General features: G+C 38.6%; 2 protein-coding genes and 1 long non-coding RNA gene across 5 annotated transcripts in view; 2 read left to right on the top strand and 1 right to left on the bottom strand.

Moving 5' to 3' along the window:
* The window catches only part of Arid4b (AT-rich interaction domain 4B), a 140,892-nt gene extending 137,809 nt beyond the window's left edge, over positions 1–3,083 (top strand). For all 3 annotated transcript variants that reach the window (XM_013356408.4, XM_040278636.2, XM_005320363.5), the window contains one exon: positions 1,322–3,083. In XM_013356408.4, the coding sequence (XP_013211862.2) occupies positions 1,322–1,449 (128 nt within the window). In that variant the 3' untranslated portion in view covers positions 1,450–3,083. The remainder of the gene's footprint in view (positions 1–1,321) is intronic.
* Positions 447–7,293, bottom strand: LOC120887662 (uncharacterized). The gene is made up of 2 exons (XR_005730975.2): positions 6,981–7,293; positions 447–6,731 (listed from the first exon to the last, which is right to left on the bottom strand). It is a non-coding gene; the product is annotated as an uncharacterized LOC120887662 (long non-coding RNA).
* Rbm34 (RNA binding motif protein 34) lies at positions 7,111–26,690 on the top strand. The gene is made up of 11 exons (XM_005320365.5): positions 7,111–7,267; positions 7,342–7,513; positions 7,590–7,726; positions 10,673–10,907; positions 12,667–12,726; positions 14,295–14,338; positions 20,828–20,911; positions 21,223–21,286; positions 22,900–22,939; positions 23,125–23,243; positions 24,845–26,690. Exons 1-11 carry the CDS (start codon positions 7,215–7,217, stop codon positions 25,124–25,126), a joined length of 1,290 nt encoding a protein of 429 aa, XP_005320422.1. The 5' UTR covers positions 7,111–7,214; the 3' UTR covers positions 25,127–26,690.
* The last annotated feature ends 1,245 nt before the right edge of the window (positions 26,691–27,935 follow it).

The following is a 27,935-nucleotide window of genomic DNA, read 5'->3' as shown; positions in this document are numbered from 1 at the left end:
GGAAAAAGAGCTGTATATACTGTGGAATAGTCTCCTAAAATGTAGTTTTTCAAAAAGTCAGATACTATACAGTTTCCACTTGTGTTCAAAAGTTATATCTCCAGATTTTAAATTTGTGTATCATTTCTCAAAATTCTAGAGATCAAATTTCTCTAGAACAAAGGTTATAGATGTTTTCTGTGCGCACCATAGTAAATATTTTAGGCTATGAAGTCTACAAAGTCCCTCTAAATCTACTCAGCTCTGCAGTTGGAGGTTTGAAATCTCCCACAGATGATGTGTACACAAATTGGAACACGATGTTCCAAAGCAATTTTCTTTTAAAAATTAGGCCTTGGGCTGGGCACCATGGTGCACATCTGTAATTGCAGCTGCTCAGGAGACTGAGGCAGGAAGCCACCCTCAGCAACTCAGTAAGGACCTAAGCAATTTAGGGAGACAGAACTCAAAATAAAAAGTAAAGTAAAAAAATTGAAATGGCAGGGGATGAGGCTGTTGCCCCTTTGGGTTCAGTCCCCAGGACCAAAACATACTATATACTCAACGACCTTGGAACAGTAACTTTCCAGTCTTTCTTCAGTTTTTAAAGAATATGAAGTAGCTGGTAAAAGTGGGGTGTAGAATTTCAGGGATTAGGAAGGTCTTATTTGAGAGGAAGATTTGGTTTTCCAGCTTCTTCCTCTGTGCTAAATATATATATTTTTTCTTTTAATCTGGGCATATTATTCTTTTTTAAAAAAATCTTCCTTTTCAAACACTAATTTATAACAATGAGTGAACTTCTCTGAGGAAAATAACTGTGTTATTTATTTGCCTTGTAAAACAAGTGAAGAATGCAATTGTTGAACTATGGACCTCCCCCTAGCAACTTACCCTCCCATTCTTAGCACTGTATAAGTTTATGAGAAAGCTCTAAACGCAGAACGAACGGAGGCATTAGGAGGGAAGAAAAGATTTTGGGAATATAATACAGACTTTTCCCATTGGATTCAAAGCTCTTTGAGGCATTTATTGCAAAAAGTGTTTCCTGTAGTTTGTTTCCATGTCTTATAGACCAGGCAGGCACCCAGTCCCTCCCTGGCCCTCCCTCCATTCCCTTGAGACATGCAGATCTGTCCTCTTTCATTACCTCTGTATTTGGGCACTGTCAAGATTCTGGAAACACACTGACTTCTTCCTTATCATAGTGGTGGTAGTGAGAACTGATTTATCTTTTAAGCTAACAGTTTTGAAGAGTACAACAGAATTTAGTTCAGAGGATTAATGTTTTTTCCTGTTGTTAGACATAATTTACTAAGTTATTGGTCTCCCTTTTCCTTAGGTGCTGCTACGTCCTCTTCCTCCTCTTCCCCTTCATCCAGTTCCATAACAGCTGCTGTAATGTTAACGTTGGCTGAACCATCAATGTCCAGCGCATCACAAAATGGAATGTCAGTTGAGTGCAGGTGACAGCAGGACTTGCTAAAGCACTTTGCACTTAATGGCTGTTGAGGGCCACGTCTTTTTTTATACTGCACAGTGGCACAAAAAAAAAAAAAAAAATCAGACAAGCACTATTTTGTATTTAAAAATTGTTTCTTGACAAGCTGACTTGGCACTTAAGTGCACTTTTTTATGAAGAAAAAGTACAATGAACTGCTTTTCCTCAAGCAATAATTGTTTCCAACTTGTCTGGGAATTGCGTGTCTGGTAACTTGAAGGCCTTCCACTGTGGCAAAAGAAGGCTTTTCACTGCCTGTAGAGACAATACAGTAAGCATAGTTAAGGGGTGGGCCAGAACATGTAAGATAACTTACTGTATATGTATTCCCTCGTATTTTGTTAAAGCTGGAACATTTGATATTTTTCCATTTATTTATGAAAAATATGAACCTATTTTCATTTGTACAAGCTAATTGTTTTTTAAAGCAAGTCACCTTTGGGTGGCTTTAATTGTATAAGTCAAGCACATGTAATAAATTCAAAACCTGCAGTTAACAGGATATTAGACATCAGTCCTGGTAACCAAATATTGAAGATTCTCCTTAAAAAAGACTGAACATGTTTACAGGTTTGAATTTGGCTAAAAGGTCTTGCAGTGGCTTTTCATGCCCCTTCAAATTGGAATGGAACTACTGTACTTTGCCATTTTTCTATAAATCAGTATTTTTTTTTAATTTTGATATAATACATTGTGTGAAAAAAGAAAATGGCTAATAAACTGTATTAAATCTTAAACAATGTATAAAGATTGTAATTAGCCAGTTCAAAGTGTATATTTATTCATAATGAATTATAACAGTTATATTTTTGTGTTTTCTTGTAAATGTTTCTTTCCCCTTAAATACAGATAATTCATTTGTATTGCTTATTTTATTATGAGCTACAACAAAGGACTTCAGGAACAAACTGTGTTAGTATGGTTCAAGGTTTGTATGAACTGTCTTGAGAAAGATGGTTGTTATTTTAAGTATAAATAGCTAATTGGGGTGATAGGCCTTTAAAATTAAATGCCTTGTATAAAATCCAAAATGAACGCAAAATTGTTTTCACTTGTATTGACTTTATGTTGTATGATTCCAATCTCTGTTCTGTTTGGCACTTGTATTTAATTCTTCACCTTTGTAAGACATTTGTATATTGAGGATGTGTTCATTGAAGCTATTTAATACCTGGCACTGTTAATACACAGTACTTTGCTGTACAGACTGTTTTACTGTTTTAATTGTAGTTCTGTGTACTTTTTTTGAATGGGGCTGGCATGTTTTGTTTGTTTTCTGGCAATACGACGTGAGAATTTCAAAGCATTTTGTTGTAGATGCTAACGTGTCAGAATCCTTAATCCTTTACATTCAACTTTTCTAAGAAAAGCATTTTCAGTCTTGTAGTGTGTGCTTATAGTAACTAATTTTGTTGAAAATGGTTTCAAGTTACTCAGATTTGTACAGGACTGTAAAGATTTGTTGACAGCAAAATGTTGAAGAAAAAGCTTATAGAATAAAAGCTATAAAGTATATATTAGGATCTGCAAACAATGAAGAATTATGTAATATATTGTACAAATGTAAGCAAAGGCTCTGAAATAAAATGCCATAGTTTGTGAATCCTTGATTTTGTTTCTAAAAGATAATTGTAGTTCATTACTATATGTAATGAACTAACTAGAACATATACCGCTAGTATATATATTAGCACAAATGGTTAACTGACATATAAAAATGGGAATATTCCATCTTTAAATATTACAAGTCCATTCACCAGGGCTGGAGGTGTAGCTCAGTGGTAGAATGTGTGCTTAGCATGCATAAGACAGAGTACAATCCCTAGCCTCAAAATTTTTAAAAAGTCCATTTGAGATGATTGATAGGAATTTGGGAATAAAGGAAGAGAGAGTTCCAAAGGAAGTGCCTGTAAGCCACTGAAATGCAGCACCTGTGAAATGCAGCTCCCAAGCAACATGCCCTCGCCTGTGCCAGTGTACAGAGAGTAGTTTGCAAGTGCAGGAAATACTTGGGCAAAATTAGGTAAGTCTGCCTGGGTCCACCTTAGATCTAGCCTCTAGCATGGATGCTGCACCAATAGGTTGCTGCCTCTCTCTGGAAATGGCCTATATTTTCCCTTGAATGCATAATCCTTGCTTTACCCCAAGGTATCCGACTACCCCAATCTCCTTTGAATATCTGCTTTCCTAAATAAACCTGTCTCTGCCTCTGACTGGCACTTGCTGAAATTATTTTTTTGTCACACATGCCAAGAATAGCACTGGTCAATTTTCCCTTCTCTCTGGAAACTCCTCAAACCCTTCTTCAGAGACATGTCTTCTCCTGTGACATCTTAAATCAGAAAAGGGATTGTTTTAGGCCTTTTTGAAGTACATACACTGTTTCACTTGAATCTGTATTTTTCTTAAGACTTCATTCTCCAAAGAAGAAAAAAAAATTAAAAATTTTCATTTAACACAAAAAACATTACCAGTAGCTATTTTTTAAAATTTTAACTAGATCTTTATTAAGTCTGCCTTACTCTTGTTGTTGCAATCTGGAATCAAATGGGCATTACTAAAACAAGTTAATACTAAAACCCCACCTCAGAGAGTTCTATTTAATTGGTCTGGCACAGTACCTGAGTTTTGATTTTTTTTTTTTAAACAGAATTTATTATACTCATTAGGTCCTGGAGGAAGGAGACAAAGGTATTTATTCCATGCAGATTCACATGGGAAAGATGGCAGGATGGTCAGGTGGAGTAAGACAGGAATGAAGGGAAGGGATACGTCTATGAGGGTTTTTTTGTTGTTGTTTTGTTCAAGGTATTGAATCTTGGGGCCCTTAATAAGTCACATCCCAGCCCTTTTTATTTTGAGATACGGTCTTGCCTAGTTACTTAGGGCCTTACTTAGTTGTTGAGTCTGGCTTTGAACTCCAGTGATTTTAATGTGTACCTGTGTTGAAAACCATTGCAATGCTCCAAATCTTCTACAATCAACATTTAGCTTTTTGTTCCCATTTAGTGGATTTTCCAACAAAAGAAAAAGTTCTTAAGACAATGAAGATTAACTTGGACACAAAAATCTCAAATATGCATTAAAGCATCTTTGGAGGATCCTTTATTTTACAGAAATTAGTTTTAAGGGAGAGGTTTTAAAATCTGTCAAACCTGCTTCCCCAAATGAGTTTCTAAATATTGTGCCCTAGAAATGTATTCTCAAATACATCTGGTAATGCTCCATAGAGCATACTCTTTGTAAGGAGTCGGTGTTGACTATTTAAAAGGTGAGAAAGCTTGTAGAAAGATACTTGGCTAAATAATTTCCTTTATCCTATTGTTTTCAATTTTACACATCACAAAACCCTAACATGTTACAGACAGTGCTCCAGAGAGTAATGATTACCAATTTTGTTGGTAATCATATGCTTATGCCCCTTTTTTTACTAATGTCTCTAAAGGGATTGAGAATTTCATTATATATCTAGAATTTGACCCAAGTCTACCAAGGATTGCCTAAAGTACATTTATTAGGTTAGCTTACAGTATGTTATAAAACTGAGATGTTATATTGTTTTCCAAAAGGTTTGTTTCTTATTGAAGTAACTTTAGGCAATTTTCTGATAAAGTGGAGCAGAATCCATGAAACCCCTAACATTTCTTTCTCTTACTTTTGGAACCAGGGATTGAAGCCTGGGAACTGAGGTACATCCCAGCCATTTCTAATTTTGAGACAGGGTCTAAGTTACTTAGACCCTGTTAAGTTGCTGGGATTTTAGACATCTGCCATTGCACCTGGCCAAACGCCTTAGGAAGGGTTAGTGATATTTTAATGGTTAAAAAACAGTTCTGAATGGCAGTAAGGATAATCTTTTATATTATTTCCAACAACAGTCTCTTGCACACTACTTTCCGGTTTTTTTTTTTTTTTTTTTTTTTTGCAAGGATGGGTGGTACTCAGGGACCAAGGATTTATTTAACCCAGGGACATTTTGCCACTGAGCTAAATCTCAGACCTTATTTTTCCTAGAGCCTTGTACATGTGAAGCAGTCTACCACCTGAGCTATATTCCAGCCCCAGCCCCAATCCCAGACCTTTTTAAGACAAGTTCCCCATAAATTGTTTAGGGCTTAAGTTGCTGAAGCACTTAAACTTGCAATCCTCCTGCCTCTGCCTCTTCCTGGAATTACAGGCATATGCCTGGTCTTTCATTTCTGAGTCCTTTTTTTCTAGTTTTAACCTGTCATCTAGGGATTTGGGACTAACATCAGGTGAAGGGTTATGCACTCATAAGATAATGTTTCAATGGTACAGTTTCATGGCTTAGTTGTGCAATTATGGTAAGGCATAAAATCAAGTGCAATTTTAAGTGAACTGCTTGGTCTGGGAGAACCAGTGTATAATGGCAGTGTATCAGCACGTGAAAGTTGTGGTATCTGCAGACAGTAAATGACCCCAAAATGGCGATTTACCTGGCAATCAGACATAGGCTAGTGTGGAGGCTGGAAGTCCCCAGGACCAGATAGGATGAGACTACAGTGTTTTAGGTAGAGACAATTCTTGGAACGTTAGGGACACACCATAGAGAAGGAATGGGATAGGGAGACATTCTGAGGAAAACTGAAGAGTTTTTCAATAGATCTGATGTAGGATACATGCAAGGTGCATAAGTTGCACCAACTGCTTATGTGGATCATTTTATATTTTAAATAAAAAGGATACCAACACTACCGGAAACCAAAATAGGAAGCACAGTAATCAAAAGCAGGGTCAAGCAGTTGAATATTGCGTGAGTTCTTCATAGTTATTGGACAGGGCAAAAAAAGATCACATGTATTTCCAGTCAACTTATGTTAAGCGACTTTCAAAAGCAAGGCTGTTTCAAAAAGATTGCAAGTCAAATCCTATTCTATAACCCAAACTACTGAATTGGATACCATCTTATTACATAAAGGTCAATTTAGCGAATATTCACCAGGTACAGTGAACAGATACGAAGTATGGATGAATAGGACGTAAATCCTTACCGTCACGCCTTTAAGAAGGCAGTGCGAATAATTAGCAAAAGATGGACAGAGGAGGGCAGGAGAAACTGGCTAGGACGCAAGGGTTTGGAAGGGGGCCGCGAGATGAGCTTGGAGGAACCAGTGTCTCTAGGCAGAATCGCGGGCGGCACGAGGATCTCAGCAGCTCTAGGTGCGAACGCTTGAGCTGCGGCTGCATTTTAAGATGTCAAGTCTGTTGGGAGTTCATAACCCACTTCAATCTAATGTATGAAATACGATATGTCAAGAGCTTTGTAATGTGAACAACCAATAAACAAAAAAAAAAAGATGTCAAGTCTGAGGATCGTGGAAAAGAACTCAAAAGCGCAGTGCGCCCGTCGCGCCGCCTCCCCGACCGCGAGGCGCACTTCCCCTCCGCAGCCTTCAAGCCCTCCAGGCCTCCCCGCCCTCCTCAACTACCCACGGTTTGCTCTTCGCCCACTCCCCGCCTAGCTGGACCCTACTCATACTCCATGCCTCAAGCACTGGACCATCTCCTTCATTCCCACACCAGTTTGCTCCGACAACCTCGACAACGCCGGCCAAACTCACGACCCCGCCCCGCCGCGGCACCCCTAAGGTCGCCAAGATGCCGCCGGGAGCGTAGAGGCGTGGCCAAGGTCGGAAGGGGCGTGGTCACGGGCGGAAGGGGGTCGGAGTGGGACGTTTGTTGCTGAGGCAGTTCCGGAAGTCTTGCACGAGGAATGGCCTCAGAGGGGAAGAACAAGCTTCAGAAAAAGAAAAGCGCGAGGCGCACGTGAGTGGTGGGCAGCGCAGGGGGCGAGGGGCGCGTTCGCTGGGGCGCGACTGACTATCGGGGTCCTTTCGCAGGGCGCGCGCGGAGGACGGCGGAGGGAGCGCGGCCGGGGACTACCTGGTGGGACAGGTCGCCGACAGCCTGTTAGGCGGCTTGCGCGCTCCGCGAGGTAGCGACACCACGCTGACAGCCCTCTTCAGCGCCTCCACGCCGCGGGCCCGCCCGGTGTACGTCCCCGCGCCTCAGGTGAGCCAGCGCGGCGTCCCCGAAGGCCCCTGAGCGCCCCGGTGCTCGGCGCGGCCTGACGTCGTGCTCCTCACAGGAAGCCTCGCGGAAGCGGGGGCGCGAGCTGCGAGAGAAGAGCCCACCCCAGGGTCGCAGGCCACTTTTGCAGGAACCTGCAAAAAAGACGAAAGCGAGGAAGAAACTGTCCGAGGCGGAGGCCAGGTTGGCCGACAGGTTGGTACAGTTCTCTTAGCCGACGTTAAAGAATCGCATGGTAAGAAATGAAACTTCACACGCCCGCAGTATGCATACTAGTTGTTTTCTCACTTCATATTTCGTCCTATTTTTTGTAAAAATCTTATACGAAGTTGCAAAGAATAAGAAACCCACTGTTGGCAGTCCTTAGGACAGACCTGTTTCACCTCTGCCCTATTCAAAGTGTCCTCCCCATATGGAATCGAACTTATGGTTTGTTTTATCAGTAATTATTTCAGAATGTTTATAAAAGGTCAGTTTGGTTTTCCTAGGGAGGAAATTTTTTCTCTTAATTTTTTTTTGTCTGTGCTGAGGATTGTTCAAAATTATCTCTGCCACTTGTGCTGCATCTATCACAAACCTGTTCTGCCTCCTTAGAGATTGTGCTATCAGATCCTCTCCTTTTCTTCTCTTTTCCTTTGTCTTTGAACTTCTTTAATATATATTTTTTTAGTTGTAGATGGACATAATATCTTTATTTTTATTTATTATGTGGTGCTGAGGATAGAAACCAGGGGCTCTCTTGCAGGGCAAGCGCTCTACCACTGAGCCACAGCACACTGCACTGTGTTTGAACTTTTAACCATTTAACATGCTCAAGATTCTCTTCTTGAAAAAAGAAATCCAACAACCAAAAACCCCCATTCACGGTTGTTGTGTGTTTGCTACTGTTCCCATTGTCTTTTTCTTCATATTTGTACTTTTGGGAAAAAGTAGTTTGTTGTTGGACTCTTCCCCATTTTGTGACTTTTTTTTTTTTTTTTTTTTTTTTGTACTGAGAATTGAACCTGGGGATGCTCTACCACTGAATCACATCCTTTGCCCCTTTTTTTGAGACAGGGCCTCATTAAGTTGCTCAGGGCCTTCCTAAGTTGCTGGAGCTGGCCCTGAACTTGGCCATCCTTTTACCTCAGTCTCCCAAGTCATTAGGATTGGAGGAGTGTGACACCATGCCTGGCTCCTTTTCATGATTTATGAATTTTCCCACAGACTTACAGTCTGGTGGTGTTTTTGTTTTTGTCCAAACCATATAACAGTGCTTGGTGATGCATCTTGACTTACTCGTCGTATATAATGAGCATTGCAGCTCTTGTCCTCTCCATCACATTTTACATTGCTGCTTTCATCTGTGAAGCTGTTGGTTTCTCTGAAAGCAGTTTCTTATAATTCTCTTCTTGCTTGTCTTTTCCTTTTCACTGTTAATGTGGGTTCATTTTGTCTCTTTAAAATGTTGCTTTTCCTTAAAGTTCTTGTTCCTGGTCATCTTCTCAGAACTTTGATTTTTTTTTTTCACTGTTCATTGTCGGCATTGTTTGTTTTTTTGTTTGTTTTGTGCACCCTCTTACATTTCTCCTGATCTCTAGACTTGTTTAACTTTTTCCTACTGACATCTGTGCCATGTGCTTTAAATGGAGATGATTCTCCTCATCAAATCTGTTTATGGGCATGATGGTTCCACTAACTTTGTAAGTTGACTAAGCCAGTTGACTAAGCCTGCAAGAGCCATTAGTTGCCAGATGCTTGTACTTTGTTTTGTTTTGTTTTGTTTTTAATAGACAGGGTCTCACTTTATCCCTAGGCTGGCCTGGTATTCCTGGGCTTGAGTGATGCTTTTGCCTCAGCCTCCCAGGTAACTGGGATTATAGGTATGCATCACCATACCTGATCAGTGCTCTTTTAATTACCTCTTTAATTTGTTTTCTTCTTTCCACCTCCATCCCTGTTCTGATTAATCTGTTTTCTTCTTAGATACACACTGTTGTAATCATCTCCTTACTCGACTGTTTTCTCCATCCTTGACCTCTTCTTTCTTTCTGGCTGTTGCTCAGATTGATCTTTTTTAGATATTTTCAATCTTTGGCAGCTCCCCGTCTTCTGTAGAATAGAAATCTAAGTGCTTTTGCATAACATGGATGTTTCTTCTTGACGTGGACCTTAGTTTACCATGTCATCGTAGTTCCTTTCCATCTTACTGTATACATGGCATACCATGGTGAGCAGATCTGGATGTGACATGACATACCATGGTGAGCAAATCTAGATGTGGACCCTCTCTGTAGTGGAGATTTGGTCTGGTGAAGAAGTACTTGTAGCCCATGTTTCTTGAGGATTGTGTGCCAGATACTGCTTTTCTCCTCTTAGAAATCTTGTTTCTCTTATTTCTTTTAAGTTCCTATACCATGTATTTTAGCTGATATTTTTTTCTGTTTTGAATTTGGACTGTCTGGATTTTGCTATTGAAAGGTTGATAGTTCTTCATGTCCTCAGAGCCTAGAACATAGTCGGAACTAGCAAGTATTTGCTCGTGGGTGAATCCCACTTCCCATTCTTTCTCCTCACTTCTTAAGATTCCCTATCTCGTTCTCTCTTTGAATCCATGTCAGACCTTATGTCTTTATGTGCACCAGTTTACTTTTGATAAGCAGCCTTTTAACTATTACAGAACTTTTGTAAGTTTGGTGATCCAGCTTTTTCTATTGACGAGATTCTTTTTACAAAGTGAGTGCTTGGTGGCCATATAAACCTTTTTAGATTCCTGGGGAATGCTGCATTGTCCAATTGTAGAGCAGAGACTGAAATTAGGATTGGATGAAGTGTAAACTAAATCTCCGAGAGCTTTGAATAAACTGACTTTTGTTTAGATGAACTTTTGTTGCTGTTGCTATTGCCTGGTTGGTTTTAGCTTGTGTTTAAAATTTGTGCTTAACTTTTTCTAACTCCTGAGTAATAGAATTCATTTTCTAAGTCTCCTAGTCTCTTTTTAGTTATGCTACTTTAAGTCTTTTGATATATTTATTTGTAGTAAGTTTACATTTAGAAAAACCACAAGTCCTGAGAAATGTTTCTAATAAGGAGGGTAGAATTATACTTGGTCAAATGCTTATTTCCATAACTTCTCATTCTATGTTTTTGCCTTAAAATTAGGGAAAGTGCTCTAGCAAGTGCTGATTTAGAAGAAGAAATTCATCAGAAACAAGGACAGAAAGGGAAAAATTCCCAGTCTAGTATTAAAGTAACTGATAGACAAGTACCTAATGATATAGATCACAGCTACAATGTAAGTCAAAGAAAGAAAATTGAGATCAATCAAGAAGAAGAAAGATTAAAGAATGAGAGGACTGTATTTGTTGGGAACTTGCCTGTCACATGTAATAAGAAGGTGAGTTTGTGGTTTTGTAAATATTTAAAGAAATTAATAACTTTATCTACGCTTTCACTATGAGTAAGCACATAATTGATAAGTCATTGATGTAACTTTATTATCAATTACTACATTTATCATTCTACTACACATTGGTTCCAATGTTTGTCCCATTTTCTTATTTCTATAGTCATTGCCCAAATTCAGGCTTTTACAAATCATATTTGAAATGTCAGAGTGGGCTTTTCCCTAGCTTTTTTCTTCTGGCCTCATCTCTGTTATATGCCATTGGGATAAAAAATAACATGCAGGAGTATTTGTCTCTCTCCTTCACTGCTCTGTCTCTCATACATGAGAATGTACCTCGAGCATAGTAGGGGCTCTATAAACATTTGCTGTTGTGAAAGAATGAATACATTCTAAGTTTCTTGAATTATGTCAGTTTCACTAAATCTAAAACATGCCCTTACATTACTATTTTTTGGGGGGGAGTGGCGGAGGGACCTATGATTGAGCTCAGGGGCACTTGGCCGCTGCGCCACATCCCCAGCCCTGTTTTGTATTTTATTTAGATACAGGTTCTCACTGAGTTGCTTAGTGCCTTGCTTTTGCTGAGGCTGGGATCCTCCTGACTCAGCCTCCTGAGCCACTGGGATTTCAGGTGTGTACCTCTGCACCTGGCACTGTTTTCATGTAGTAGTCACTGTATTGACAATTCTTGCATCAAAAAGCTGCTGGTGTTTTGAAAGACCATATAAATTCTACTTCCTTATAATACAAGAGATGTCGTGGTTTTTTCCTTTCTCCCTAATGCTTTTGTCTCCTAGCATTTGATTTGTGATGTTTTTAGTAGGCCATCAAACATTTTGCTCAGTAATATAGTTTTATTTGTCTTCCTGATAGATTATAAAGGGCTTAAGGGAAGGGCATGTGGCATATGGTGGTTTGAACAAATTATTATTTGTAAGTTATTTTTTAAACAGAATGAGTTATGGAAATTATTGCCTATCTATAAAACTGCCTTACCTATAAAATCTATGTGTTCTTCACATCCAGGAATAGGAATAATGCTTAAAATTTGCTTTCTAGGAGTTTGTTCAAGCTGGTGGTCTCAATTAGACATAACTGAAGCATTTCTTAGTGTGACATAAACTTCTTTAAAATTCATTTTGTTTTAAGCCAATGTGAAAAAAATGAGAGAATATGTGAAAATCCCAGTCTACCCTTAACTAACATGGATAAAAGACTAAAAGATGAAACAAAAGTATTGTGCAATTTATAGGCATTAATATGAACTGAAATTGTGTTTTGTTTTTACTGTAAGTTTCAGTAAAACTTTTTTTCCTTCTGACTGAACAGTACTCATCTGCTTTTCCTTGATTATTCTTTTTTTTTTTTTTATTTACTTTTTAGTTGTAGTTGTTCACAACACCTTTATTTCATTGTTTATTTTTGTATGTGGTGCTGAGGATCGAACCCAGGGTTTCGCACGTGCGAGGCGAGCGCTCTACCTCTGAGCCACAACCGCAGCCCTCCTTGATTATTCTTAAAGTGAAAGCTGGCTTTCAACTTTCACTCAGTGGCTGGGGTTGTGGCTCAGCGGTAGAACGCTCACCTAGCATGTGCAAGGCCCTGGGTTCGATCCTCTGCACCACATAAAAATAAATAAGTAAAGTTTTTTTAAAAAGACTGACAGACAATTCGATGGCATTACTTTTTGTGACTCCTACTTGATATTCTGAAAATGGACTAATTTGTTTTTGTTTTTGAATTTTAGAAACTGAAGTCATTTTTTAAGGAGTATGGACAAATAGAATCTGTACGGTTTCGTTCTCTAGTAAGTTCTCCCCCTCTTAAAATTTCTATCGTTGTAAAATTTTTCATGTGAATTAAACTAACTGACTTTTTAGTAATAATGATGATGGAAGAGCTTTAGATTTTGGAGTCAGTAGGTATAAATCTAGCACAGGAGAAGATGGCTCTCAGTGTCTGTTGTTGAATGTCAAACTAGTTACATAATTTAATAAGCTCATGTAATAAGTAAAAGTGATGTTCTTGTGTATGCTTTATTGCTTGGTGTTGCATTTATGTATTATCTTCAGTGACAGGTATATGCCCTGTGTCTTGTACTGTTTTTCTGTCTACATTGAGAGTTTGACTATACATTAGCAATTTGAGTAAGACAAACTGAGAAAAGAAGAAATAGTTCAAATTTCTTAGTTTTGTTGTATAAACTTACTAGGTAAGTAAGAGGAGGGAAAAGTGTTCTGGAGATTTTTTTTTTTCTTTTTTCTTTTTTTTTTTTTTAAGGGAGAGAGAGAGAATTTTTTTTTAATATTTATTTTTTAGTTTTCGGCGGACACAACATCTTTGTTGGTATGTGGTGCTGAGGATCGAACCCGGGCCACACGCATGCCAGACAAGCGTGCTACCGCCTGAGCCACATTCCCAGCACCTCTGGAGATTTTTAACAACTGCCTAGAGAGATTCACCATTCATGGATTGTGAGCTTGCAGGCTTGGTGTATTTTCACCTTGGCCTTTTCAGTACCCAAGCTGTGTTTGGCACATTACTGACCTGACATTTATAAATGTTTTAACTTGAAATTCCACCTCTTCCAAAAAGTATTATCTGCCTGATTCATTCACTCTTAAAAACTGTATATGACTAAACTGTGCATAGTCGCTCACACCTGGAATCCCAGCAACTCAGGAGGCTGAGGCAGGAGAATTGCAAGTTTGAGTCTAGCCTGGACAATTTATGAGATCCTGTCTCAGAATAAAAAGGGCTGGGATGTGCCTCAATGATAGTGCCCCCATGGGTTCAGTCCCCAGTACTGCTAAATAAATAGGTTGAATAGGACTGCAAATAAAGTGATCCTGAATATTGCCCAATTTAAGAAAGCACTGAATGTTTTTCCAATTAGAATACATAAATACTTAGAGATACGGATGAGGTAACAAATCCTTTTACATTATTTACTAATTTAGTTAGACATGTTTAAAATTATATAAGATAAACAAGATATTAATCTATAAGCATTGCTCTTTTCTTACTCACTCTATGAAATGATTTTCCTTTTCTTCTCATGCCTTCATTACCGGTGTCTCTACCCCTTTGAGTCACTGGGCGGTTGATGAAAGCAGTGTGCTGACTTCATCTAGGCCATCTGGCAGACCTGGCCTGTTCAGCCTCGTGGGTTCTGCATCTGTAGGGATTTCTGTCCTGAGCCAGGATATCCCTCTCACGTACCATCAGGACTGTTATTTCTGATGTGATCATTTCCCTAAAATGCTTCTGATCACAACATGACAGTTAAATATTGGCTTCAATCGAAAGGAAATTATTGAAGTAATATTTCAAATATTGAATTTTCTGTAATACTTTTTTTTTTCCTCTTAACAGATTCCAGCAGAGGGAACTCTATCCAAAAAGTTGGCAGCAATAAAGTAAGTTTAATTCAAGGAAAGGAGTTGTCTTAACCTGTCTTCTGTTTTTGTTAAAAATTGAGGTCATTACTTAGCATTTTCATAGATTTTTGTATTTGATCATGTAGTGTGCTTGACTATTTCCTTTTGTCTGTGATAGCATATAAATTTGTCAGATGTTTATATTTAAATATTAATTTAAATTGTAGTTACAAGAAAGTATGGAAAATAATTTATTGAAAATGTGCCATGAGAATTTCAAGAATGTTTATAGTGTTTGGAAGAAAATAAAGATGTTTTGTGCCCAAATTCTTTGCTATCAATTGTATATACCACATTTCCTCAGTTCTTAGGGATGTATCAGTGACTGAGCAAGGTGCATCTAAAAATCAGGAGTGCATATACTTGCTATGGCTAGTCAGATTTTTACAGAGAATTCTGTAGTTAGTTTTGCCGATCATCTTAAAAATGACCAGCCTGTAGCCACTTGAAGTTCCCTGAGGGTTTGGGGACCATACAGGAAGTGATGCTTGGGGTTCAAAAAGGGATGCCCCCTTTTTCTACTCAGTGTTAAGAGTAACATACAAGTCTTGTTCCCTCTTTCCACATGGAAGGTTTATTTCTCATTCCCTTTCAGCTTTATGCACGGTTTATATTATTGTCTCTGTTGGCTGTTTTTTCTTGATGGTACTTCAAATGGTATATTTCAGAGACAGAGGTGTCTTTAAGATGCACTAAGGTAGAAGCATTTCAATCCTTTTGAACATGTTTATGGCTTTTTTGGTAATTTGCAGTTGTTTGGTAGAGCAGAGTTTTTGCTGGTCTTTCCCCATAACCATTGTAGTGCCAGATGTGTGGTTAGTACTTGATAAGTATTGACTGACTTCCACAATGTTTGTTGAGGTGACCGAATGTGTAGGTCCTCAACTTGGGGTATTGTGCAGATGCTTTGGGGAATGGGAGACTTGGTGTAGTGCAGCCCTTCTTTTTGAGGTATATAAACACTTATTTCTGTGTGAGGCTGAAACTCAGAAACCTAAATTTCAACAGAAACAGAAGTTCTGACCAGATTATGTTATAGCAGTATTGAGAAGTTTGGGTGGGATATGCCAGAAAATTGGAATTTGCATACTGTGATTGCCATCAGTCTCTGTTTTCCCCAGGGTTTTGTGTTTTGTTTTTTGGGGATTTTGTTTGTTTGTTTGTTTTTTAATTAAATAGATAATGAAGTGGATGATTAAGACCCACAAAACATGAAAGTGTGTACTATGAAAAGTTTCCTTCCTGTACCTTTTCCCTAAGTTGTAAGTTTCTTGTGCGACCTTCTTGAGGCATATTGTATGTATTTTCATATTCTTTCCCCCACAGATGACCTGTTTTTTGGATGGGAGGAGTCTAGGGATAGAACTGAGATCTTTATGTTCTAGGCTCTACCACTGAGTTGCCCCCCACAGCTCCTGCTTTTGAACTCAGTGATAGTTGGTGTTTGCACTATTCCATATGTTCCATTTTTCTAGTGAGCACAGCTTGGAGATCTGTCTGTATTAGTATAAAAGTAATTCTTTCTCAGAATGTATCTTGTCAGATTTATCTTAATTTATTTGGAAAACATTCCACTGATGGTCATTCATTTTTTCCTCCAAGTTTTGTGGCCATAACAAATAATGCAGAAATAGGTGAATAAACTTGTACTCAGATAATTTGTACATGTGCTAATTGATCTGTAGGATAAATTCATGATGGTGAATTGTTCCATTAGAAAGGTGTGGGAGGCTGTCATGTCATGTGACCGGCGTTTTTCCTCTCCTGATTGGTTTGAGGCACTGTTGGTCACCGGTGATCTGGCTGCTTTTAAGTAGTCGAAGATGGTAGCCCAAATCTTGAGGGTAGAAATAATGCAACCAAATGTGTCTTCATGTGTAGATGTGCCTTCCTGCAGCCCCATGGGTCAAGCTATGCTCACCTCTTTCTTTGTGATATAACCCTGTGCCCTGTTTAGGATAGAATGTTCCATGGAAATGCCCTTTGTGTTTCCTCTTCTCTTACTCTGCCCTTGGGTGTGGCCTTCCTAGAAGTCAATCAACCTGCTGACAGCAGACATCCTGAAGCTACACTCAGCCCCCTGAAACCTGATCCCTTGCCTCATTTGAATGGCTTCTCCTCAATAAAAGGGGTCTCTGCTCTCTCTCTTTCTGTAGACCTTTAAGGTCAGAGGAGCTGTCACAGCACTCCCAAAGATAAAGGTATTTCTCTGTCTTGTGTGGTTATTTCCTGCAGCCCAGTTCTCCTGGAGTGACCCTGAGTGTTTTAGTCACAAGCAACTGACAGAAAGGATGTTTGCATTCATTATTTTGGCTGCCATCCTGTGGTGTTGGTCACTTATTAATATTCTTATTCATATTCCCACACCTTTACCAACAGTAGCGTTTTTTTGCTTTATAAAAATAGTATGCAGCAGCTCAGTGAGTGAAAGTGTTTCTAATTTGCATTTCTCTTATGCGTGAATGTTTTTAAGTATTAAGGAATCATTTGATACTTTTTTTCTTGCTTTTGAATTGTTGGTTTTAATGATTACTGTGATGTTAATGAAATCAACCCTTTGAAATAGGAGTTACAGATGTTTTCTCTGTCTTGTGATCTGACTCTGTGGGGGATTGTGCTTATGTAAAACTTTTTGCGTTTTCATATAAACCAAAAAAATTTTTTAAATGTTTAACGTTTAATTTATCTCCAGTGAAACAACATATTTGAAGTGTTATTCTACAATTTTAATGTATGTGGGCACTTGTGAAATCATTGCTAGGTCAAGGTGATGATTATGTGAATACTTCTAGCCCCAGGGGTCTTGGTGCATTGGCAGTGTATTCCTTCACCCCTGTCCCAGGGCAACTACTCACCTACTTTGTCTTTGTTTTCATTTTCTACAGTTTTATATGAATGGCTTTATCATACAATATGTTGTTTTAATTTTGGATGCTGGAGATTGAACCCGGGACCTTGTACATGTTAAGCATACACTCTACCAGTGAGCTGCACCTGGGCCCAGTACGTGCTCTTGTCTGGCTTTTGCTCAGCATGATTATTTTGAGATTTGGGCATTCTATTGCATGCATCAGTGGTTTATTTATTTTTATTGCTCAGTAGATTCCATTGTGGAAATTCCAAAAATTGTCCATTCACAGTTATAACATTCAGGTTATCTCAGTCTTAGGCCATCAGACATAAAGATACTAAAAATATTTGGGTATAGTTATTTTCTTTCAAAAAAGTGTCTGTGGTAGATTTTTGGATCATATGGTAGGTTTATTTTAACTTTCTAAGAAATTGCCAGATTTTCTTCAAAAGTGGTTGCGGCATTTCATATCCCCATCAGCAGGAAATGAGACCTCCAGTTGCTTAGCCAACACTTGTATTGTCAGTCACTTAATTTGCCATGCTAAAAGGTTGTCATTATAGATTTAATCTGTGTTTTGCTGATGACTTAAAGATGGTAATCATTGTTTTTATGTGCTTAGTGACATTCATATCTGTTCTTTGGCGAAGAAGCACTATAAAACTTTGCCCATTTTCTCTTGACTTTTCAGTCTTCTGTTGAGCTGTAAAGAGTTCTCTATATTGTATGTATGAAAGCCCTTGTGATCTACATGTTTCAAACATTTTGTTTCAGTTTTTGGTGGTGGTTTGCTTGTTTGTACTGGGGATTGAACCAAGGCATGCCCTTTCACTGAGCTGCATCTCTGGCCTTTTCTATTTTTTATTTTTAAATTTTATTCATTTTTTAATATATATATTTTTAGTTGGACACAAAACCTTTATTTTGTTTATTTATTTTATGTATTGCTGAGGATTGAACCCAATGCCTCTCGTGTGCAAAGCAAGCACTCTACCACTGAGCTATAACCCCAGCCCCTTTATTTTTGAGACAGTCTCGTTAAGTTGCTGAAGCTGGCCTGGAATCCTCCTGCCTTAGTCTCCTGAGTATCTGAAATTACAGGAGTGTACCACCATGCTGGCTTGTGATATTTTTTAAAGATACCTTTTAAAGGATCTCAAGTTTGGGGATGGGAATGTGGCTGAGTGGTAGAGTGCTTGACTGGCAAAGCATGAGGCCCTGTGCTCAATTCCCAGCATGACAAAGTAAATAAATAAGTAGATAGATAAATAAAAAGAATTGCAAGTATTAAATTTTGTTGAAGATTTACTGTAGAGAGTGCCATTGCTTGTTGGTTGGCTTGGTAATCTGGTGGGAGTGGGGAACAGTGAGATCTCTACTGTATTGGCTCAATCCAGGCACAGGCAGGCCCAGGAGTCTGTGTCTCGGGAGGTTACTGGTCAGCCCCTCCTTCCTGTGCACCCAAGCTCTACTTTTATGTTTTTTTCTTTCTTTTGATCCTGGGAATTGAACACAGTGGGTGTCTTACCATCTCCAACTCTTAATTTTTTGAGATAGGATCTCCCTGTGTTGCCCATATTGATCTTGAAATTGTGATCCTTCTGCCTCAGCTTCCCATGTAGCTGGAATTACGGTGTGCACCAATGCACCCAATTTGCCTTATACCTTTGTTAGTTCTGCTATAGTAGAACATTTCCCATCTTTCTGCTGTAGTAGGAGACCTCTCTTCCTTCAGCCACAGTGGTCTCTGTGCCCTGGAAGACAGGGTTACCGTTGTTTCCTAAAGGCTTAGTCTTCTCCATTGGGACAAGAATCCAGGTGGGACTTGGTCATTCCTTTTTCTTGGCTGTAGTGAGTGCCCCAGAATGCATTCCTGTCTTTTCTGCGTACACCAGTGGAGGTGGTGGTAGGGGTGGGTGCATAGTCCTGCATCATTGGCTTCTGGTGTTTTTCTTGAGGCCCAGCTCCCTGCAGAACTAGCATTCCTGCTGTTTCCTCCTTAGAGAGGTGCTGGTTCCTAGCTTAAAAGCTTGTAATTTCCCCCAAATTCCAGCTTTCTGATAGCTTCCACAAAAGTTATGATGCTATAGTTTATCTGGTTTCTTCTTAGGGGCAGAAGGAGGATGTTCTTTTGGCTTCTGCATTCTCTGTAGAAGAGCAGAACTCTGTCATTAGTTATTGGTGCTTATCATCAGGCTTGTTTCAAGGCCTTTCTTCAAGTCAAGTGGAGCAGAACTGCATGCTTGCCCTTTGTGTTCCCTATGCTAAGGAGGCCTTTTCCCAGAGTAACAAAACCATGTGGCATTCATGTGTTCCTGGGGATAACACTAGAATGTGTCAGATTTGGATGTCATCAGAAGCTGTGTATTATGTGGAAAGAGCAGGGCTCTATAGAGTCAGCTAGAGTTTGATTCAGACCTAGACTTAGGATCAGAGTCATGTACTTCTCAAGTCTCAGCTTCCTTATCCATAAAATTTAAAAAATAATACCCATATCTGAGATGTGAGATTAAATGAGAGACATAAAATGTTTAGCTCAGTGCCTCATATATGTTAGGTATCCAATAAATTGCAGCTGGTTTCATCCGTGTTGGCAGTGTAACTCAGTGGTCGAATGCTTGTCTGGCATGTGTGAGACCCTGATTTTCATCCTTAGCATTGCAAAAAAATAAAATAACAATATTATTAAATGGTATAGTATATTATTGTAGAATGCTATGAGCCATGCTGTGCATTGTATTTCAGTTTCCTTCTTAATGATACCTATTCATGTGTTAGCATTTTTGTTGCTTCAAAACAATAGGCTGACATCTTCAGGAAAAGATCTTTAGTCATTATGAGGTCCTTTTGACTTATCTAAATTGTATCACCATTTTGAAAACCTACTGAGTTAATGGATTTAGCCTTTGAGTAGCACCAAGGGCTAAATCTTAATGATTGTTGTCATTAAGAAAGAATGAAAACCAGTCATAATGTGTCTCCCCATCAGAGAATATAGCAACCTATCTATGGTCCTGACAAAAGGGCCGAGTCCGAGCCTTATCAATCTTTTGGATCCAGCTGTCAGCTTCCAAAAAATACATGACTAAGGTACATGTTGGACTACATTGCTAGTTTACAGCAGGAAAATTCAGGCACAGTTACTCACTAGACAGTGTTTAAGAACCTGCTTGATCTGTTCAAACAATAAGAGATGGGGGAATCTTGTAAATTAAATGATACTCCAAAGACATATTGAGTGAAAAAAATGGACAAGAGCCAAGTGTAATGTTTAGGAATAGACACTTGAGCGATAGCACCACTGCAGAAAGCAGTTCTTACAAACATGGGCCTGATGATGACCTTTGAAGGGAAAGGAGGGACTGTAACTTCGAGGGGTCATAGAGGCTGCTGGTTGGACTTTGGCTACCAGGGCATTGACCTGTTGACTGAATAAGCTGTCCATGAAAGTTCTTTGTTCTTTTGGAATTCTTACTACATATTTACCCAAATAGATGAAACTTCCACCCAGGAATTCTTTTGTCATATGTGTAGATAGTAGGAAAAAAGCTAGATTTATTTTAGTGACTTTGAGGTTAACAAATTTCACATTGTTGTCTTTTCTTTTTCTTGTGTAGACGTAAAATTCATCCTGATCAGAAAAACATTAATGCTTATATTGTGTTTAAGGATGAGATTGCTGCTACAAAAGCACTGAACAGGTAATTATGCCTCCGAAGTTTGTAAAGAATGATTATCCTGTTATTTCTATGGAGACTTTTTTTATTCACATTAGAGCAGATTCACATTGGAACAGATACTTAAGTAATTTAGTGCTTATTTTTTATAAGTATTTTTTAGTTGTAGTTGACACAATACCTTTATTTTATTTTATTTATTTATTATGTGGGGCTGAGGAACGAACCCAAGGCCTTGCATGTGCTAGGCGAGAGCTCTACTGCTGAGTCACAACCCCAGTCCCAACTTAATGCTTATTTTTAACAGCTATTTCCCTCTTATATTTATAATACAGAAATGGGGCCCAAATTGCAGATGGATTTCGTATTCGAGTTGATCTTGCATCTGAGACCTCATCTGTAAGTAGTACTTAATTACTTTAAAGAACTTAACCAGAACCTTATGGAAAGAAATATTTTCTTGTGAGATTAGCTGGGAGTAATTAGTGGAATCAGTAATGTGAACATAAGGAAAATGAAGCAGTCTTTGTCCTCTGGGATCACAGAGTTGGTGCTGGGGCTGGGATATAAGGACTGGCATCTGCATTGCCTTTAAGAACAAGTCATTTTCCCCTTGAAGATTTCTCTACTCTGTCACTCTCAATGATTATGGAAAGTTGGGATGGAGAGTGCATGACACCTGGCCCAACACCTTGTTTTCTAGACTGAGGTCTAAAAGTTCAGTTACTCACTAGACAGTGTTTAATTCTAAGGAATAGTCTCAACTCTCATGCTATATAGTGGAGATGAGTAGAAGGACAAATTGTGATTCTGCTTTATTGTGAATACTGTTACAAGTGCACAAGATGCTCAATTCAGAAATGAGGCACTTGAGGACATGTCAGCAAGAAGAGACAGGAGGGCTTCCAGGAGAAGGGATCTCATATCATTTTTGAAAGATGAGTAATATTTACATAAGGAGGGGAATTTTTTTTTTTTTTTGAGTGATAGCAATATCTGGGCAGAAAAGGCAGTATTAACAGTGGGGACAGAAACCCCATTGCTCAGGGACTGGCAAGAGCTTGACAGTGTTATTGGGTGGATAGGATGTGAACGCAGTAGTAAGAGTTAAAGGCCAGATCAATGCAGAGGAATCTGGATTTGTCAGGAGCTGGTCCAGAAATTCAAATGTGGGAGCAGTGGGGCCAGGTTCACTGTTGGCAAAGGCGTCTGTAAGTGGATGAAGAATGGTTTGTAGGGGTTCACCCCCAGAAATAGTGTTTCTTTTGATGTCAAAACAGTCTAGCTGAGCTGGGTGTAGTGGTGCATGCTTGTAATCTCAGCAACTCAGGAGGCTAAGACAGGAGGATCACAAGTTCAAGGCCAGCCCCAGCAACTTAGTGAGGCCCTAAGGATCTTAGACCCTGTCTCAAAACAAAAAAATAAAAAGGTCTGGAGGTGTAGTTCGGTGGTTAAGCACCCCTGGGTTCAATCCCCAGTACCAAAAACAAAATTTTTAAAATGGTCTAGTTGAGATATGTTAGTTGCCTATTTGGCATCCTCTCATAGTTTCAGCAAACCATAGCCTCAGGGCCATACCCATCTAACCACCTGTTTTTGTTAATAAAGTTTATTGGTGTACAACCACACTTGTTTCTGTATCATCTGTGGGTTGTCTTTGAGCTACAGTGCCAAAATTAAGTAGTTTTAACAGGCCACATGGCCCATAAAGCCTATAACATTTGCTGTCTGACCCTTTTCAGAAATGATTTGTCAATCCCGAATACATCAAGCCTTTCCTGAGTACTACTATGTGTCAGTGCCATTCTAAAGGAAAAGGCCCTCCTTGCTAGTCTTTGCTCACTCAGTCCATTGGGAAGATGGAATAGTGAGAGTCACACAGAGGGCAGAAGCATGGTTAAGTCAGAAGGTGCATGACCCTTCAGATGTGGGGGTATGCTGGATGGGAGGATTTAGGGTGCTTCCCATTTTCTCATCCATTGAGTGATTTTTATTAACCCTCTTTGTTTCAGAGAGACAAGAGATCAGTATTTGTGGGGAATCTCCCATTCAGTAAGTTTGTTATATTGTTATTAAAATAAGGGGCAGTCATAACTCAATGTCTTGCTTAACATAATTTTAGGATATGTGTAACTAACAATATGTTCTTGGCTACGTTCAACTTGCTATATCAAATATCTCAAGCTTTCCAAGGAGAAGGCAAATTTTTATTTCTGTTGTGGTTGAATTTGTTTTAGAAGTTGAAGAATCTGCCGTGGAGAAGCATTTTTTGGACTGTGGGAGTATTGTGGCAGTGAGGATTGTGAGAGACGCAGTTACAGGAGTAGGCAAAGGATTTGGCTATGTGCTCTTTAAGGTATGGAAGACTAATGCATTTTTTCTATCCCGTGAAGTGCTCAGTGAATTGTCAATGCTGAGTCATCATTCAAATGTCATTATTATTTTCATGTCAAATTCCAACTTAAGAAAACTAAATTCATTAGGCTGGGGTTTAGTTCAGTGGAAGAACACTTGCCTAGCCTGTATGAGGCACTGGGTTCAATTCTCAGCACCACATAAAATAAATAAAGATCCATCACCAACTAAAAAATATTTTTTAAAAAAAAGTAGAAGAAAACTAAATTCATGATGTTCAGTGGTAGAGTGTTATTGCTGTAATTGCACCTAACCAAAAAATGTTTTGGTTCTCCCTTTCTTCGTACTAACACTATTAAGTAAGTAATTTTGTAGATATTGGATATTACTGGGATTAAATATCTGAATCTCCACCTTGTATAAAATGGAAAAAAATAATTTACTTAAATCTGAAGAGAATTTTAGTCTTTGCACAAGATTAAATTTCATTCACTAATTATTAGCCAGTGTTTCATGCCCAGCTTTAAGTAGTAAAAGAATGTATTTACATAGCACTTAATTTTTTCTTACCCAGCAGTAACCCCTTTATATAGTTCATTTTAGTTTTTTCCTTCATCTGCAAACATAAAGCTTTGCAACCCTGCTTTATTTTCTGTCATGTAAGCATGTTTCAGTAAGTGATGTAACATGATCTATAGTGTTTCCCTAATGTTATCAGTGTTCTCTGTTCTTCATTAAAATAATGGAATTATAGTGGTTATGTGTTTCCTTGCATTTTGGATTACTTCTTTAGGAAGCACCCCACTGGGATATATGTAGGTCAGAGTATATCACCATTTTAAAGACTTGATAAGTATCACTACTTTTTAGTTGCTTGCCCTATGTTGTATATTCTAGAGATCTTACTGCTTCCCTGATTTGTCTTTTTCACTTGGTAAGCTTGTAGAGTCTCTTTAACAAACATTCAGGTTAATTAGCATTAATAGTTCTTTATTGGGGGCTGGGGATGTGGCTCAAACGGTAGCGCGATCGTCTGGCATGCGTGCGGCCCGGGTTCCATCCTCAGCACCACATACCAACAAAGATGTTGTGTCTGCCGAGAACTAAAAAAAAATAAATATTAAAAATTCTCTCTCTCTCTCTCCCCCCCCCCCACTCTCTCTTTAAAAAAAATAGTTCTTTATTAAAGTAAAATAATAATAGGATTTTGGAGCTGTGTGGAACTCTAGAATGTCTAATCCCATATCTTCAGGACTGTAATGGAGAATTCCCTGCTCTCACCATACAGTAGGACTTTTACAGAAAGGTGCCTTGGGAGAAGGTTTATTGGTGTATGTATGTTAGTTGAGATCCCTTACGATGGAGCAATGAGGCCTGACCATGACTCACCTAGGATTTGCCAAGGCAGCTTGAGGGCCCCTAGGGCTGTGTGGAGCTTAGCCAGGAGGAGCACAGCAGCACACACGAGATTGGGCTTCTAGAGTAGGGCTCCTGTGCAAGCTTGATGATCAATGCAGTTCAGTATTGTGGATGTTTTATTAGTCCCTTTGCAGGTGCATTTCTGTTGGAAGTTAACGTATTGGATTTTTTTTTAAATTGCAGGACACAGATGCTGTTCATCTTGCTCTGAAATTAAATAATTCTGAGCTAATGGGAAGAAAACTGAGAGTCATGCGTTCTGTGAATAAGGAAAAATTAAAACAGCAAAATTCAAATCCAGGTTTGAAAAAAGTCATTAAATTTAAGCAGAGTCTTAATTCTGCTTCCAAAGATGCAGGACATTCGAAACGTGTATTTATTGGGGAAAAGGCTGTTCTGATTAAAAAGAAAAAGAAAGGACAGAAGAAAAGTAGACAGGCTAAGAAACAGAGAAAACAGAAGTAACCATCAGAAGCCTATGCTCTCCTTCCTGTAGAGGACTGCTGATTTAAGTGGATGAACCCAGGAGTTGAGTCAGTTTGTTTATGGATCCTACGTGTGAAATATGAAGACTTCCACAGCCTTAGTTGGTTTACATCATAATGCTACCTTTGCAGCATTTGTTTTTAGATGCAGGCAAACAAGTTACCATGGATTATGTGTCACTACTGAAGGTACAAGAGATGACTTTGGACCTAAGATGAATGTTAAGATTTTGATGATTATTTATTAGTTTATATTAGAAATACACATTTTTATACTTCAGATGGTGATTGCAAGAATATTATTACTTGGGATGAGACTAAGTTGAAAAGTAAGTAAATTTAAAAGCAAACTTAATACTGATTGCACTTAGACCACGTCTAGTAGCCTCAAAGTGGGAATGCTAATCCCAAGTCTAGTCATAAACCCTGAGAAAGATTCAAAAATTGTTGTAGAATATCTACTCATTTTTCTTTCCTTGCACTTGAGACAAGTGTACTTCTGTATTCTTATCTCATTCCACTAACCCAGTAATAACTAACCAACAAGAATATAAAATGAAATGTGGCTTTCATTTCTTACGTGTAACCAGTGATTAGATTGGTTATTGAAATCCTTGGCAAATTGGTCATCAGTTTCCACTTTTTATTTTAATTTGAAAAATGTTCTTGGAAAATTTGTGTTCCTTAAATAGTGTCACTGTGTAGAATAAAATGGTCTTTCCAGAAAAAAAAATTATTTTTAAGATAGTTTTCTAATAAAATACAGTAAGGCACAAAGTATAAAGAAAGGTCAACAAGGGAAAAGAATAGCACTGCATTCACCTAATGGCAAGCTGGTATCCTCTCAGTTATCTTATCAAGCTGAGTGGTATATAGGAGGTGGCTGATCTCTGACAGGCAGAACCTGCAGTGAACAAGGGGTGCAGTCAAGGGAAAGTGAGTTACAGCTGATTTGAAAATCCTGTCTGGGAAGTAACACACGGAAGACCTAGTGGATCTTTAAAATAGCTATGTAGAGAGTTGATAGAGCTTCATTTTCCTGTATGCAGGGACTGCACATTTTATATTTGGTATCCCTTATGGCATTTAGAAATTTGATTTTTTTGTAAGTAGGGTTCAGTAAGTATTTATTAGCCAATCATTGTTGAGCATTTTGCACATATTTCTAGTAAAATAAAAATGCAACATCTGTAGACTATAGATTTTTATGGCCATATGTAATGCCTTTGCATACACTTGTGACCTATGAATTGGTAGTTTTTGAAAACACAACAGTAACATTAAAATTTTACTTCATGTTTGTTACTGTTTAATTGAAATTTGTACTTTCTCTAGGTGGAATATGCATGTGTTACTATATAGTTTAAAACATAATGTATTTTGTAGAAAAATCCCCAGATATTTTGTGTAATTCTTTGTTACCTGAAAAAAATTCTGGTATTGTGCTATATGTGATTAAATTTTTAGCCACAAGAGTTATATATGGGTGGTCAACAGTTGCTAAACTTTTCATGATTGTAAATAAAGATTATTGGTTGTCTTTATTGATCATGATCATTATTCTTGTTTTTACTCACCCTCTTCCCCCCCAACTCTGCCTTGTGAATGTATTTCCTAGTAATGATCCTGGGCTTAAAATGCTAGGTTAAAGAATTCTCACTTATAATGAGAATATAAAGGAATGCTTTTACTTCACTTACCCAAGTACTTTCTCACTGGGATCAGATGGAACTTAGTGCTCTGAACATAGCTTGCATAGTTTGTTTCCAGCTTTCATGTACAGAGCCCTGGAGTGGTTGTGTTTTTTGTTGTTGTTTGGTTGGTTTTTGGTACTGAGCCACATCCCCAGCCCTTTTTTGTATTTTATTAGGGTTTCACTGAGTTACTTAGTGCCTTGCTAAGTTGCTGAGACTGGAATCCTCCTACCTCAGTTCCTGAGTTGCTGGAATTAAAGGCATGCACCACCTTTCTCCGCTTCAGTGGGTTTTTGATCTAGCTCATTAACTCTGACCCTCAGCAATCTCTGTACCTAAATATTTTGATTGGATGGAGATCAGTGGTCTCCTGTTTTTGTGACTAAAATTACCTTTAATTTTACATAGTGACAAGTATAAACATGAGTATATTTAACTGACATGCTAATTTTTAAAATCTATTTAAAAATACTGGTTATGATCCACTAAGGTTATTTCACAACAGAGTCCACTTAGAACCTTGTTGAGGTAACTTTCAGTCTGAAAACATTTCTAAAGTGTAAATGTAAATGTTTTTCATTAGAGTTTTGCTTTTGTATATCTCACAGTAGCTGTCAACACTGACATTGCATTTACTTCACACAAGACTGAGGGGGGGAGTAGTACCTGTTTTGTGTTTATTCAGGAGTCATAATGTGGCCACCTAATCTCATTTTCAGGAGGCCTCTCATTGTCAGCTGTGTGGCTTTTTACAAGTCTGATTTCTCTTTTCCTTGGAAGGAGGGGTGCTGGGGATTGAACCCAAAGCATTGTGCATGCTAAGCTAGCTCTCTACCAATGAGAATCCCTCAGGCTCTGCAAGTTTTTTGTTCCACAGGGCTGAGGCTCAGGACATAACCTCCTTCAGTAATTGAGGTTTTCTATCAGCTTTAGGGAATGAGAACGAAAATGTGTGTATGCGGGATATAACAAAAATTGCGTTTTGTGTGTCTCTTGTGTGCAATCCTGAGTCAAATCATTCACTCCACCTCCACACCTCTTGCTCCACCCCAGTCGGAGCAGATGCACATGTTAGCCAGGTCTGACTTCCAGTCT

The sequence above is a fragment of the Ictidomys tridecemlineatus genome, chromosome 10 (genome assembly GCF_052094955.1).
Source record: "Ictidomys tridecemlineatus isolate mIctTri1 chromosome 10, mIctTri1.hap1, whole genome shotgun sequence".
NCBI lineage: Eukaryota > Metazoa > Chordata > Mammalia > Rodentia > Sciuridae > Ictidomys > Ictidomys tridecemlineatus.
This window is presented reverse-complemented; position numbering and strand designations above follow the sequence as displayed.